Raw genomic sequence first — 16,511 nt, forward strand, 5'->3', positions numbered from 1 at the left:
TCAGTTGAGTTAGTGGCAAAACCTTTTACAGTGCTTGAGTATTGTTGTATTTCGCCACTGAGGATTTCTTAAAAATAGTGTGTAAAAGTCTTGTCTCATCTCATGAACTCATTCTCAGTCTCGTCTCGTCTCGTCTCGTGAGATACCCGTCTCGTCACACCCCTAATAAATACTATAATAGAATATAAATAAGACTAAAATAAAACTGCAAATGATGTGTGATAAGGGTTATTAGTGTTATATAATTGTATGTATATTAGTGTAATGTATGTATATTAGTGGTATGTAAAAGTATGCCAAAAGTATATACTTTGTCATCACCAGTGACGTATATACTTTAAGGGCATAGTATATGAATTGAGTGTCTCAAACACATACAGGTAGTCTCAATTTGTTTTCCATTAAGCCTGCGTTAATCTTGGCAGTTTCAGTAAATCCCCTTCTAAGGCAGGAACACACCAAGCTGACGGCCAACCGTTGGGCAGTGTTTGTTCGTCGGCCGACTAAGTTTTCTCATTGTGTTCCTCATCATCGGTTGAAGTTGGTCCTCGACGGCTTTTTTTTTTTTGCCGATTCATCATGTTTTCCACACGTGTCCTATCATGCAAAGTGCAATAATGCCACAATCCTCTTCCATGCTAATCTTAGTTTTTTGACGACATGTTGAATCGGCGTCGGAGCTCGTGGGGCCATCTGATCATTCTGATTGGCAGCTACTGCCACCTGCTGGTATGGAAAGGCATTTCACGGACGTGCTACTTGGCTCTCGGATGTCGAGCGTTGGTTTGGTGTGTCAGGCCAACTTGGCACACTGCTGACATGAGCCAACCCCTCAGTCTGCTTTCGTCGCTACTAGTTCGTCGGCGTCGGCTTGGTGTGTTCCTGCCTTAAGGTTTATAAAGTAATAATCTATCATCATCAGAATATCACACACACACTTTGAAGTCTTCGTGTAGCTCCTCATGCTCAGTCAGCTCTCTAGAGCTCTGAATTATTTGCAACGCTCACCATCTTCATTCAGCTCATTAAACATCCACACAGAGACTTTCGCACACACTTATTCTAACAAGAATGCGTGTAATCGCTCTTGATCATCTACACACATTAATGTTTTGGTCCTGTAGTCACATTTGTACACACATGACTGAATAAAGTCACACAATCATGATAGAGTTCCTTAAGTTCATGTGCTCCTCCTTTTTCTCTTAGGTCCCACCCCCTCCCCCTCCTCCTCCTCCTCCTCCTCCTCCTCCACCACCTCCGCTGCCAAATGCAGCTGGCCTCGCCCCTCAGCAGAAACTAGCCAATGGAACAACAGGCCACAAGCAAGCTCCTGCACTACAAAAGGTGATGGTTCCTCTTATAACCCAGGACAGCTGTAATTACAATTTTAATGTCTTGCACACGTGTCCTATCATGCAAAGTGCAATAATGCCACAATCCTCTTCCATGCTAATCTTAGTTTTTTGACACTATTAAGTCACCCTGCATTTTTTTTTTTATTACTTGTTGAATAATAGGGTTGTAACGATACACATACCTCAGTTCTGGGGTTCAATACGAGTTCATTACAACAGGAAAAAGGCAACAAATCCCTAATGCTAGGTTCCTTTTCATTTGTTTTGAACAGACATTAGAGCAAAGTACAGTTTGTTCCCCCTAGCAGCATTTAGTCCTCCCTGAGGTGGTTGGTACATAGCACAGCCCCCTTTAGAGTATTAAGCACTAAGCAGTAAACAAAGCAGAGACAGCCAGTGAAGCGGCACCTGAGGCTTCCCATTTTCAGGACATGCAAATTTCATCACTTGACTGTAGTTGTGAGACTTCCATGCCACAAATCGGCACAATGCCAAATGATTTTGTCTCGTTATAACAGCAAAAACAGCTTAGAATACTCCATCATATATGGTCATACATAAGAATAATGCATCATTCAAAACTAGTCTAGTTTTTGTTTGTGTACACTCACAATAAAACAAAACAATGTGCTTTTGTAAAATAAAGAAAACAAACAGCATGCTGCTTTTTGCTGTCCCAGTTTCCTTTCTGTGAAGTTTGTAGAGCGTGTCACAAAAATTAATCGAAACTCAGCATATAGGCTCTTGAGTGATCTGAACTCACCATTCTTGTTTTGGGTTGGTGCATATATCGTCTCCTCTTCTTGTGGCGGTAAGCAAACAGCGTTGCGTTACCATGCATGCCCCATTCTGGATTGGAGTGTGAATCGCCTGTATTCGTCGTCTGACTGTATGCACCGCTCCGTGATGGTTTGGGACGAATACAAGTACCGTTACAGCCTATTGAAAATACATTATGTATTGTAATATGAAATAAAACGTATCCAGTTATTATGAATGACTGGAAAGGTCATGATCATCAAATGTCATTGGTCAAAAGGTGACATTCCCCCACCAGTTTAAAGATTATTGTCACTTTGACTTGGGATGGTGATTAGTCTGAATAACTAACATGTTGTTAATGCTTAATCATAATCTCTTTCTGTCTTCTTTAGGGTGGTAAAGTGAGTAGTGAGCGACCTGCTCAGCGCTCTAAGAAGGTGAGAGACAATAAACCAAAAGTAAAGAAGCTGAAATATCACCAGTATGTTCCTCCGGACCAGAAAGCCGAGCGTGAGCCTCCGCCTCTGCTCGACTCCTCCTACGCCAAACTCCTCTATCAGCAGCAGCTCTTCCTCCAGCTTCAGATCATAAACCAACAGCAACAAAACTACAACTACCACACCATCTTACCTGCTCCTCCCAAGTAAGATACACCATATATTTGTATATTAAAGGTGCTCTAAGTGATGTCACGCGTTTTTAGGCCAAAACATTTTTTGTCACATACAGCAAACATCTGCTCACTATCCGCTAGCTGCCTGTCCCCTGAACACACTGTAAAAAAACACGGTCTCTGTAGCCGCCAATAAAAACAAACTGGTGCAGCCTGGACCACGAATCATAATAAACATGCTCCAGCCAATAACCGACAAGAATGATTTTAAATGCGCATTCATGACTGTTTCAGGAAGCACTGAGGGGAGGGGGAGGAGGAGGAGGAGGGAGGGTCTAGCTATCCTCTGTTTTGTTTGACAACACTTCGAACGTCAACAGGAAGTTACTCCACCCAGGATCGCTTAGAGCACCTTTAAATTATATATTAAATTATGCACTCAGTGCAGGATAGTGTCAGAAAGGGCATCCGGCATAAAACCTATGCCAAAAGGCTGTTAAAAAAATTAAAACTATATACCTTTATTCGATCAAAAAAAGTAAAAACAGTAATATTGTGGAATATTATTGTAGTTTCAAATTTCAGTTTCATAATATTAGATTTATTATTTGATTTCTTTTGATGGTAAAGCAGAATTTTCTGCAGCAATTACTCATGTCTTCTGTGTCACATGATCTTTCAGAAATCATTCTAATATTCAATTCTCAAGATTCTCAATATAAATGTCTTTACTGTCACTTTTGATCAATTTAATGCATCGTTACTTTGAAAAAAAAAAACTTGTACACATTATTATTGTGGTAATTATATGTTTTTTTTTTTTTTTTTTTACACTTTATTTAGGCCTCCTGCTGATCAGCAGCTTGCCTCAGCCAATGGCCCATCACCATCCAGGAATGACACGCAACCTCAATCAATATCTACTAATCTGACTGGTCAAAATCAACAGACCACTGCAAATGGAGGCGGGATTAATATAGGGCCTCTGCCTCCCAACCTGGAGGAGCTAAAGGTCGAATCACGTGCTATGCTTGTCATTCTTAATTACAGTATTGATCACTGACTGGCTATTCAAATTGCATTTAATCAAATGGACTCCTGTCACATCCTGTCGTTTTCTTCATTTCCTGCAGGTGGCAGAGCTGAAGCAGGAGTTAAAACTGCGTGGCTTAACTGTCTCGGGCACCAAAAATGACCTTATTGAACGGCTGAAGAATTTTCAGGAGCAGCATGGTGGCACCACTGCACCAACATCTTCTAAAACCAGCACACACTCAGCAGGAGGAGACTCTTCTCTCTACCAGTTAACAGACAGGAGCATGGTGGTCGCTTCCTTCCCATTTGTTGCAACTGCTGAAAGGGGTGGAGCTCAGAAGACGGCACCACAGATAATGCAGTTTGGCAGCACTGGCTCCTCCCCTCCGGTTTCCCCCGCCCACTCAGAGCGCTCATCAACTGGATTGAGCCCAGATGAAACAAGCTGTAATGGGGATGCTTTTGGGGAAATGGTAAATGCTCTCCTACCACTAGCTTTCAGATAAATAAAAACGGGTAACTTCTGGATTAGCGATTGTGAAACGTTACTAAGCGTGTACAAAGTGACATTTACAGATAACTTTACACTGTGTCTGCACTGGAAGCGCCTAGTGAAGCATTGCACCACAACAGCTAGAGCCCGAGGCTGTCTAGTGTGAAAGCTGCATGACACCTCCGAATGTCGACTCACCACAAACCAATCAGATGTGAGCTTGAGGCTAGACTTCAGCAACAGTAAAATGAAAATAAAATCCTACTTTATTTTTAATGAAAATTTTTGGTTATATAATTGATAGTAATATTGTAATATATTTTTGTTGATAATCATTTAGATTATTTCAAAATAATAATTAGGCTAGACTTCAGCGGTGGTAAAATAAAAATATATCTGTTGGTTATATAATTTATAATAATATGATCATCAATTTTATTAATAATAATTTAAGTAATTTATTTTATTTAATAAAATAATAATTAGGCTAGATGTTAGCAACAGTAAAATGAAAATAAAAATTTAAATTTTTAATGAAATATATCTTTTATATAATAATTGATATCATAAAAATTGATTTAATTAATAATAATTTAAATAATTCGTTTCAAAATAATAATAAAATAATATAATTTAGTAATTATTTATATCTGTGTATCATATGTATATACAATTGATTTGTTATGAATTGTATTTGTTCTATTTATTCATTCATTTATTTAATTATTTGGTTAATAAATGTCAATCTACATTAGAACGACAGAAACATCATACTGGCTTGTAACGATCAGAACGTACTTAAAGTGTCCCTATTATGCTTTTTCGAATAGTACCTTTCATGCACTGTGTAATACAGCCGTGTGTGAATGTAAAATGTCTGCATACTTTAAAGATCAAAGTGCACTACAAATGAAGTTATTGTCTTCAAAAGGATGAGGACTCGTACTGACTCGCACAGAAAAACCAATGCCATCATTTGTACCACTGTGCATCAAGTGTTGAAGAAGCCTCTGGAGCTGAAATGTAGATGGTAATAGGCATTTCGTTTCTGACATGCGCTGTAAGCAGTAGACCAATCGCAACAGAATGGGCTGTCTGACCAATCAGAGCAGAGTAGCTGATTGGTCAGACTGAGAGACTGAATCTACGAACAAGCCGTTTTTAGACTTTTTGAGAAATGAGGTGTACACTGTATATTATGAGAAAATGAAAGTTTTTTTTGACCTTGGATGCATGTTGTAAGAGACCTCCAAAACAAAACTAATAATAGGGGCACTTTAACAAAAAGTCCATGGCAATCATTTATTTCTTAACACACATAAGACATATAAAAACAAATAAAATGTTATTATTATTTGATAGTAAAGTAGCTGTGCTGCGAAGTCAGAAATCACACAGTGCGTTCATCAACTAATTGCACATTGCAATATATCAGCCGCTTCCAGCGTAGATTCTTCTGTTGATTATACTTGTGTCGGTTCCCCAAGAATGTATACAATTATATACAACAAGTATTTTGAATTGTTTTAATTAGTCATATTTTGTATAAGAGCTCATAATATTTATGTATGTCCATTTTAGGTGACCTCTCCTCTTACCCAGCTGTCCTTGCAGCCTTCTTCCCCTCTCCCCACAGCAATCTGCATTAAAGAGGAGCCTGGCAGCCGGACATCTCCTTCCTCCTGCTGCCTGGTATCCCAGTCTGCTGCGCCCCCTATAGACAAAGACCAGATGCTGCAGGAGAAAGACCGGCGCATTCAGGAACTCACACGCATGCTGCTGCAGAAGCAGCAGCTGGTCGAAACGCTGCGCTCACAGCTGGAGGGCAAACGGGTGGGCGTGCCCATCCGAGTCAAAGAGGAACTTCTTGGTGTCACTATGGAGGCGGTCAGGGCGACCATAAAGGAAGAGGTCATAGAGGTGATGGAGGAGAGTGAGATGGTAACAGAGCCGCAGGTGTTCCCACAGGCAGAGCAGATGCAGCAGCAAAGGATGCTGGAAGCAGCAGAGCTGGAGCAGGAACGGCAGCAACAGCAGCTCGTAATGCAACAGAATCAGCGTAACCTGCAGCAACAAGCACATCAGAGGAAGAGGAAAACACAAAAACAACAGCACAACCAACAGAAACAAGTCAGTACAGTGTTTCTACGGCGTGACATTTCCCTTTTTGAGATTAGTCATATGATCACGTTTACATTGTTATCTAGCAGAGTAATTAAAAGAACTGAAAAAAGAAACTGTTTTTAGAAAGCAGTATGAAACAGAAAGAATGTCACGTTTGGTAAACCGTACATATTTTATGTTATTATTGCTTTTATTATTATCGTACTACATGTTTTTACACTGTTTTTCCCTGAACATTTCCCCTGACACCCTAGCTCTTCATTGCGTCCCCCTGGGGTTATGTTTGCAGCACAGCAGTAGTCAGACACTTATTGTAATGGAAAATCGTGTCTTTTCTATTTTTTCCAGCAGTTGCCTCAAGCACTTACCAACCAGCAGTCAAATCCAGTTTCTTCATTCCCAGTGGACGGACATAACTCAAACTCCACCCCTACGATAGTGACCGACTGCAATGGCAACCAGTTCCTGCTAACACTGTCAAATCAAAACACAGACACACCGGCCAGAGGCCGCCGCCCCCAGGGCAAAGTAACCAATCAGATCAAACTACAGGTAATACTCAAGGAGTTGAGTATCAATGGTTAAAGTTGTCAAAATCTGTTAAATTATTATGTAATGATTGATGTTTATGTCATTTTCAGAGACTACAATCTACATCCACAACGTTACCCAACCAATCAGTGACTGAACTGCCTAACAATAACATCCAATCTGAACAGCCCATACAAACTGTCATCTTGAAACAGCCAATCAAAAAGGTTTGTTCAAAACCACTTTTTTTTATGCATTGTGCTTCTTGGAATCAAATAATTCTGCAAAACACATACATGGTCACATGATTTTGTGTAAAAATATTAACTTTTGTCAGTCTGATCAATTAAATGAGAAAAAGATAAGTCACAGATGACATTGCATTGTGGGTTGGAGTTGTCAAAAGTACTGACTTTGGGACCAAGTCAGAACTGAAATTTTAAAAACTTGACACTTTGATCTCTGTTGAGCGGATTTGTTATTCATTATTGGCCATTGTGTTGACGTGCTCATCGGATACGTCTGTGATTGGATTCAATGATCAGCGCTTCAAAAACGTTGTAAATAGTCATCAGTGACGCTCTTCACCAAGCACTTGCACAGATACACATGGGAGCGTTTGAAAGCAAGTGTATATCGCGGAGCAGTCCACTGATAGACTCCTGCTTTCAAACGCTCCCACTTTCAAATTCAAACACTTCCGTGTGCTTTCAAACGTTCCCGTGCGTTAATCATTGTAGCCAATCACAGACATATCTGTTGAGCTTGTGAACACAATGGCCAATCAGAGGTGATTACGAATCCGCTCAACAGCGCTCAAAGCATCACATTTTTTAAATTTCAGTACCGACTTGGTATGCTGCATGTTTTCTCACATTGAAAGGGGAATTATATGCATATAGAAAATGTGCATACTACACACAGTATGTTACATACTTTTAAAATCTCGTATTTAAATCTCGTACTCGTATTGTGCTAGAATGCTATTCTGAATAATAGCATTCCTTCTTTAAGATGTCAGTGTAATTGAGAGTCTATGATAGTTAATAGGGAAGGACTTTTGCCAAAAATGGTCAGCTTTCCTTCATATAAATTAATGATATGTATAAAGCAGCATCACTTATTCCTGACAAGTCATTGAACACAATTATGAGGCTTTTAAACTCGCTTATTAAAATGTTAATGACTAATCACTTTCACTGGTGTTCAAATGAGGGCTGCAGGCATGGGCTATTAGCCCATTAACATCGAGACTAATTGAGATGCATGTTTTTACTTTGACAGGCACTAAAGCCAGACCTGAACATGACGAGCAATTACAGAACATCAAGCTCTACATCCATCTCAGCACCAGCCAATCTCCAACAGTTCTTCTCTTCAGTGGATTCCATGAACGACACCGAGCCCGTCCCCTCATCTCCCAACAACAACAATGTAAGTGTTTTGTTTGTGTAGGCACCAAAGATCTGTTTCAAAACCTTGTTTGATGCCTATCTAGATGCTGTTTACATTATGGTGCCTTCTAATATATGTTGTTTTAACTAAATTCAAATGTAGCATTGCATGTACAGTATGAAAAAAAAGAATGTGAACCCTTTGGGTTTAACTGGATTTATGCATTAGAGGATTAGTTCACTTCAGAATTAAAATTTCCTGATAATTTACTCACCCCCATGTCATCCAAGATGTTCATCATGTCTTTCTTCCTTCAGTCGAAAAGAAATGAAGGTTTTTGAGGAAAACATTCTAGGATTTTTCTCCTTATAGTGGACTTCAGCGGCTACCAATAGGTTGAAGGTCCAAATTGCAGCTTCAAAGGGCTCTACGCCATCCCAGATAAGGAAAAAGGGTCTTATCTAGCGAAATGATAGGTCATTTTCTAAAAAAAATAAATAAAAATTGTATAATTTTAACCACAAATGCTCGTCTTGCACTGCTCTGTTCTGGGCCACACATTACGTAATCACATTGGAATAAGAGCTCCTTCTTATTTTCTCCTCCTAACTCCGACAAAAATTGTCCGACATTGTTTTACCTTTTTTTTTTTTTTTTTTTTTTTTTATATAAAGGCCGTTTTGTCTTAGTCTTTGCACATTGCAGACACTGTTTCTTTCACCTACGTCATACAGTACATCGCCTTTCCAACGTCATTACGTAATGCTTGGTGCATCAGAAAGCTAGTGCAAGATGAGCATTTGTGGTTTAAAATTACATAATTTTTATTTTTTTAAAGAAAATGACCAATCGTTTCACTATATAAGACCATTATTCCTCGTCTGGGGTCGTGTAGAGCCCTTTGAAGGTGCATTTAACCTTCAACCTGTTGAACGCCAGTGAAGTCCACTTTATGGAGAAAAATCCTGGAATGATTTAATCAAAAACCTTCTTTTTGACTTAAGAAAGAAAGACGTAAACATCTTGGTTGACATGGGGGTGAGTAAATTATCAGGAAGTTTTCATTCTGAAGTGAACTAATCCTTTAAATCAGATCTTCGGTTTAGTCACAATAATAGACAAGCAAAGCAATCCTGTATAAACGTAAAAATGTGATTCCCTTAGTCTAAAATCTTCACTAGAAGCTAACTGGAGTCATGATTCAGCTAACCTGGACTCTAGTCAAAAAATATATATATGTTTCGAGTTTGCTCTTCACAAGAAGTATTGCCTCATATAAAGCATGCCTTGAGCAAAAGAGATCTCAGAACACCTAAGATTAAGAATTGTTGACTGTGTAAAGCTGGAAAGAGTTACAAAAAAGGATTTTGGAGCAGAGCTCATGTTTGTGTCTGTACTCTATGTAAAGACTGTCTTGAGGCCAGCAAGACTCTTTTCTACAGCTAAATAACAAAATCTGTGTCATACGAGGCAGGAATTCTAATAGGAACTTCAGTCGAACTGCAGTTTTGTCTAGACTATGGCACAGATTCTGTTAGTGGAGTACAGATTTATGCTGTAGGTCTGTGATATAAATAAAGCTCACATCTTTATTGCAACATGCATGTTAACTATTTTGATAGTTTGGCATGGCATCATGAACCTCACCAACTCTACTTAATCTTACTCTAAATTCTCTTTTAACCACATTCATACCTTTTATTTCTTCCCACCACACTCTGTCATTTTATCACCCTCGCATCATTCCAAACTTGTACGCTATCTACAAAAACGACAAAGACATCAAATAAACACCACAAATATGGTTCAAACGACTATTAAAATCATATAGACTACTACAAGTAAAGCTATTGTTTGACTTGGAATATAACGCACAAGTCCAATAGGCAACTTTTATGGTGCAAATGTCACATTTTGGTGTTTTTGTCCTGTAAACTTGTTTATGGAGATGAACCGCATGAACATTCCTCAGAATTCCTCTGTTAGTGTTCCATGGGAAAATGACTTGGAGTAACGTGTGGATGAGTAAATAATGACAGAACGAGTCCTGTAATATGCACCCATATCTGTCTTTCAGGAGAAGATGTGTTTGGACCAGCATGCTTTGCGCTCTCCTTCCACCTTGTGTTCACCCATAGCTCTTTGCCATCAGGTACTGTCTTGTACTCAATCTGCTGTCGAATTTCTGTTGTTCCTTTCTTTTCATAATAATTTTTCTGAACGTTAATTTGTGCTGCAATCCATGATTTGTCACCACATGGTGCAGATTTAGGATTGTTTTCCCATTTCATTTGTTTACTGAATGATTTAATGGATTTCGGGGAGCGGATCCAAGATCTGATTACTGAATGAGATCCCAGTAGCTCTCCATGTTGGCGTATCTAATGATGTTGTTGTTCTTGCAGGAAAATGGCTGCCATCAGCAAGTTGACGACCTGTTTGACATCCTAATTCAGCGTGGAGGTGATTTTTGATGATTTATTTTAATATTTATTGTCATCCAAAGTCATTTAAATGGGAAAAGTATATAGTTGCTCACACTCATGCTTTGTTTCCTATGTCCTACAGAAATCTCAGAGAATTTCAAAGCCAGCCCTGATCCTGTTCTCGAAAGGCTTCGGCCAAACACGCCCCTTTTCTCAAACTCCTCCCCTCTCAATATTTCCCCTCCCTCTGATATGCCCGTCAAAACATCGATTTTAGACCCTCAACCTCCTTCCATTAAGGCTCACAGCAATTGTGACACAGGAGGTGGGCGTCTTGAAGATTTCTTGGAAAGCACTACTGGCAAACCATTGCTGGGAGTGGAGCCAGGGGGACCGACAACGCTAATCGTCGACCTCCACAACCAAATGCTCAGCACACCGAGTATCCTAGACCACCCACGTTCCCCGATGGATACTTGTGACATGAGTTTTTCCAATCACTCAGTTTCAGATTTGGTAGACTCCGCCCCTGATCCTATGGATTGGCTGGAGCTCGGAATGGGCGGGACCGGAGAGGAGGGGCCAGGGATGGTACCTATGAATGGACATGACTCCTCTAGCTTATTTTCTGCCGACTTTCTGGACACTTCTGATCTGAATTGGTCCAGTTTATAGTGGATTAGCTTCCTTCGCACAGTACCGCTTTTATTTTCGTTTCCACCGGTGACTTTTCCAGTTTGGATTCAACAAGTTTGGATTCTCATAATACTAATTTAACTTGGATTATGTTACATATTGTTACATTATGTTACCCCCCTACAGAGCAGTCTATCTGATATATTGTTTTTTGAGCATTTGCTTATCTGAAACACATCTAAACCTTTCCAAATTTGGAAACGAAGAGAACAAGATGTTTCTGTGCTTTCATCAATTAAAATATGTGAATTGTTCTTATAATATGACACTCAAAACAAGATGCTTTCTAGATGATGCATTTGCTCAAATGTTTTAGTGACATACATGTGCTTATGGAAGTAGGCGTACAGAAAAGCAGTATATATCCAGTTTTTGCCTCAATTTTAGCAAATTCATTAACTGAGTGCACATTTTGAATTTAAATTTGAATATGTGGCAGTAAACAAATAGTTTTTCGAAATTGCTTTACCAAATATAACTGGTCAACTTGTGCATACTGGTTATTTATCATAGAGCTACAGAATATGCACCTATTTATAGTGTTGAGCTAATGTTGCTAAAAAAAAAAATTATAGCATAAGCCAACAGATTTCGTTACATTTTGTTAGTATTGACATTTGTATTTTAGCATAAGCATTTTAGTAATACTGCTATTACTACTACTTCTAATAATAATTGTTAGTATTAGTATTATTACTATTATTATTAATATTACACTGTAAACATTTCTACCTACACCTTATTTTTAAATATAATCAAATTGGCGTTACAAGTCATTTCAACTAATTTAAATAGACTTTAAAAAATTGAGTTGAATCTTCTAATTTAAAGGTTGAAATTGGTTAAAGGGATAGTTCACCCAAAAATGAAAATTTGATGTTTATCTGCTTACCCAAAGAGCATCCAAGATGTAGGTGTCTTTGTTTTTTCAGTAGAACACAAATGATGATTTTTAACTGCAACCGCTGCCGTCTGTCAGTGGTATAATGCAAGTCAGCGGGAACTTGGGAACTTGGACTATACTATAACTTGGACCACTATGTCCAACTGCATTCATCACTCGATTCGTTTGGTCTGATCGCGCTCTGACAACGGCAGTGATGTCTCGCTCTCATTGAAGTATATGCGCGAGACATCACTGCCGCTGTCAGAGCGCGATCAGACCAAACGAATCGAGTGATGAATGCAGTTGGACATAGTGGTGTATTAGAGGTAAAAAATGATATAAATACTGTTCGGTTTCTCACACAAACCGATCGTTTCGTGTCTTAGGACATCAATGTGTCGTCACGAGCCGCAGGGTTTAATTTGGATTTGTCTGCTCTTATAGTCCAAGTTCCCGCTGACTTGCATTATACCACTGACAGACGGCAGCGGTTGCAGTTAAAAATCATCATTTGTGTTCAACTGAAGAAACAAAGACACCTACATCTTGGATGCGCTGGGGGTAAGCAGATAAACATCAAATTTTCATTTTTGGGTGAACTATCCCTTTAAATTATTTTGATGAGTTAAGGTAATAGAAAAGTATGTTGCCATGACTTCTTGATCACATAGATTTTTTTACGGTGTATTGCTTTTATTATTGTTATTAATATTATTATTATTCATTAGTACAAGAGACTCAACGTGTGTGTATCTGTGTAGCTACTATTCACAACATTATCTGTTAAACATTTTGTAGAGGTGCCAAAAATATTATTTTATGGCTACATAGATAGCCAGTAAGCTATTCAAAATTTGATTGAATTATAATACAAATGGACTATTCTACTTTAGTTATCTTTTTCAATATGGAAAGACAAGCCATTCAAACCTTGTTTTTGCTAGCCTGCTAGCATCGCCATCCGATGAGAGCTGCCAGCTGAAGTTTTGATTGCTTATGTTAATAGTACAAATTAATTCAGATTGCTTAACATAGTGAGCTCTGAAGTTGAGAGTACAAATATTAGCCTTATTACTCCTTTTCCTTGCCAGGTTTACATTATCAATAACCACCAAAAGACACATTTTTATCACATTTTGGCAAACTTAAAAGAAGTATTACTGCTTCATACGTTTCAGGCCCAGTAAATAATCCTATATATTTTGCTCAAACTGCGCATGTTATATACAAGATGCGGTAAGTGCTGGGAAATTACTTTATTACATTAAGCTGCATTAATGTTAACGTTCTTAAAAAATCAAACATGCCTGTTTCTTTCAAAAACATTACTTATAGCTCTGAGTGAGAATTTTTAAATGTTTTACTGTAAATATTCTGCACTGTATATGAACTGAAATGTTGTATATGCCTATCACAGTACACAGCGTACTGTACATACTGCACTGTATTTTATCAATACTTCTGTCTGCAGGCTGAAGTTTTGATAAAGGAATATGAGCCTAAGAGATAATGAATGTTTCTAAGATGATTTGAATGTATATATTTTTGTGTATAGAAGATTCTAATCGCATATAAACAAGGCATAATCGCATTTTATCAATAAGCAAAATTCAAATTTCAAGGACCTTTAAACGCACTTATATTGTTCTCTTTATGCATTGCTTGAATGTGCGATTTTCAGTGTTTCGGCATATTGTACATGAGCTCAGGAATGAATTGTGTCGTGTGCGAGTGTGTGTGGCATATGTGACGTTGTTTGTGGGAACAGCATTACTGTCCGCAGTATTCACGCTCTCCATCTGTTTGAAAATTGCACTTACAGAATTTTGGCTGGTGCTTCCTGTGGTTGAGCCCAAATTGAACTTCATGTCCACATGGTCCCCAGTCCACCGTCCCCTGCTGTATGCTGGAGAATCAAACTCCTCAATGCTTCACTGGCTGAATGTCGTCTTTTGTGGGGCTTCAGAGCCTCTCAGGGCTTAATATCTTTAATAGGGGGATTAAATGTTACAAATAAAAATAAATGTGTTTTGTGCTTTCCAGGATGGAAAGTACAGTCTTGGTTAACAAATTATATTGTTATTATTGTGGTTGGGGTAAAAATTATGCACTAGGTTTGGGTCAAAATGGTCAACTAGCACTTGACATCCATATATTCCTTGCAAATGTGTCTGGTGGATGTGACCGTAAACCGGTCTATTTAAAGAGGGCTTCATTAAAGAGACAGTTCAAAAATGAGCAAGTGTGTGAACAATGATTACATTTCAGCACAAAACTATCGAAATTGTATTTGAACCTAAATGTAGTTTACAATTTGAACTTTCGACACTTGACAATGTAATACACATTACTTTATTCTTTCTTAATGTGGAGGTTTGGCACACTCGTGATGCCTTGCTGAACCTTCTGAGTGACATTTTTCATTCATTCGTATTTTTTTAGTGTGAAAGCAGACTCTCGAGCAGAAAATTTACTCTATTTCATGCATGTTCAGTGAGCCTTGCGTTTCCAGGCAGCTTGTTAGATTAGATGGTGCGGGCATGATTATAAATTCATAACTTTCCTCTGGCGAGATGAGTATAAGAGCGCCTCCCCTGCCCGTAAATTACTAATTCACACCCTGGCGTCGAATGCACCCATTGATGAACCTATTTGATTGTATCTTGACCTTAGGATGAGCGATTCAAGATAATAAATCACTGCAACTGCAGCCTTCCAGGATTCTCAAATTCTAATGGAACAGTCTGTTCCCACGTTCCATGCCCTCCCCGATGACATCATCGCCCCTGTCCCGTGTGTTTTCCTCCTGGCTGAGTGTTTCAGTGTCCATTCATCACATTGTTTAATCAATTTACAGAGATGCAGAAATCAATCAGCCGTAATGGACTGCTGACCCAACCCCTTTCCCAGACAGCCCCTCTCTTAACGACCCGAATTAATTAAATAATGGCTTGTGCAGACGGAAGGGCTTGTCGTTGTATTGCTCAATTGATAGAGCATCATATGTAATTTATTCAACACAATAAGGTGATTCAGCTGAGCAGGTCAAAACCTGATGGACGAAAGAAACTATGGGGGTCTTGCATCTCTTCATTTTCAGTATAGGGCAGGTTTCTCCTCAGCAGTTATGAGCCATCTGGTGACCCATTTCATTGGTGCTTCCTCATGACTTTTAGACCTGAGGTCATTTATTAAAGGGTACTTGAAGAGTAAAGAAAGCTTTTGACACATGTATAAGGTGTGTTTTGAGTTTGAAACAAAGCAGGAATACAGCAAATTAGGGCAAATTTGTCTGAAATTCTCATTGATTAATGGATGTCTATGAGCGTTGCACTAAAAGTATCACACTTTAGTTTTTCTCTACATCCTTGAAATGCATCATGTCAGTTTATTGCTTTCTCCAAGAACGGGTCAGGTTCTCCAGTTGTGTGTAAGTTAAAACTTTGCACGATTATGGCGTAAATGGCAACTTCTAGTTTGTGCATCACTGAATATTTAAGTGTTGAACCATTAAGACATAACCAAAATTCAACTGGACAAGATTTTTAAAGACAAGATTTGGAGGCTTGTTAAAGGATCAGTAAGGGTAAACCTCAAATTATAATTATTTGAGTGAAAATCTGCCTAAATTTGTCATGAAATAAAAAAAAAAAAAATCGCTATTTTTCTAAATGCATGTTAAAGTGTTAGTTCACCCAAAAAAGAAAATTCTGTCATTAGTTACTCGCCCTCATGTCGTTCCACGCCCGTGAGACCTTCGTTCATCTTCAGAACACAAATTAAGATATTTCTGATAAAATACGATGGTTCAGTGAGACCTGCATTGCCAGCAAGATAATTAAAACTTTCAATGCCCAGAAAGCTACTAAAGACATACTTAAATCAGTTCATGTGAGTATTATTTATTATTGAGTATTATAAATATTTTTGGTGTGCCAAAAAAACAAAATAACGACTTATATAGTGATGGCCGATTTCAAAACACTGCTTCAGGAAGCTTCGGAGCACAAATGAATCAGTGTGTCGAATCAGCGGTTCGGAGCGCCAAAGTCATGTGATTTCAGTTTGGTGGTTTGACACGCGATCCGAGTCATGATTCGACACAAAAGATTCATAACGTTCCGAAGCTTAATGAAGTAATAAATGACATTGTTTTCATTTTTGGGTGAACGAACCCTTTAATGTTATGAAG

The 16,511-nt window shown here is 38.6% G+C and overlaps 1 protein-coding gene across 9 annotated transcripts in view; it reads left to right on the forward strand.

The window, feature by feature from the left end:
* The window catches only part of mrtfaa (myocardin related transcription factor Aa), a 61,401-nt gene extending 49,035 nt beyond the window's left edge, over window positions 1-12,366 (forward strand). For 7 of the 9 annotated variants that reach the window (XM_048199010.1, XM_048199001.1, XM_048199040.1 and 4 more), the window contains 11 exons: window positions 1,210-1,347; window positions 2,513-2,763; window positions 3,577-3,745; window positions 3,867-4,241; window positions 5,843-6,391; window positions 6,734-6,937; window positions 7,027-7,143; window positions 8,201-8,350; window positions 10,389-10,463; window positions 10,717-10,774; window positions 10,880-12,366. In XM_048199010.1, the coding sequence (XP_048054967.1) occupies window positions 1,210-1,347; window positions 2,513-2,763; window positions 3,577-3,745; window positions 3,867-4,241; window positions 5,843-6,391; window positions 6,734-6,937; window positions 7,027-7,143; window positions 8,201-8,350; window positions 10,389-10,463; window positions 10,717-10,774; window positions 10,880-11,412 (2,619 nt within the window). In that variant the 3' untranslated portion in view covers window positions 11,413-12,366. The remainder of the gene's footprint in view (window positions 1-1,209; window positions 1,348-2,512; window positions 2,764-3,576; window positions 3,746-3,866; window positions 4,242-5,842; window positions 6,392-6,733; window positions 6,938-7,026; window positions 7,144-8,200; window positions 8,351-10,388; window positions 10,464-10,716; window positions 10,775-10,879) is intronic. The other 2 variants (XM_048199049.1, XM_048199067.1) reach the window with 2 other exon arrangements.
* The last annotated feature ends 4,145 nt before the right edge of the window (window positions 12,367-16,511 follow it).

Source organism: Megalobrama amblycephala, linkage group LG1, assembly GCF_018812025.1.
Source record: "Megalobrama amblycephala isolate DHTTF-2021 linkage group LG1, ASM1881202v1, whole genome shotgun sequence".
Taxonomy (NCBI): Eukaryota; Metazoa; Chordata; class Actinopteri; order Cypriniformes; family Xenocyprididae; genus Megalobrama; species Megalobrama amblycephala.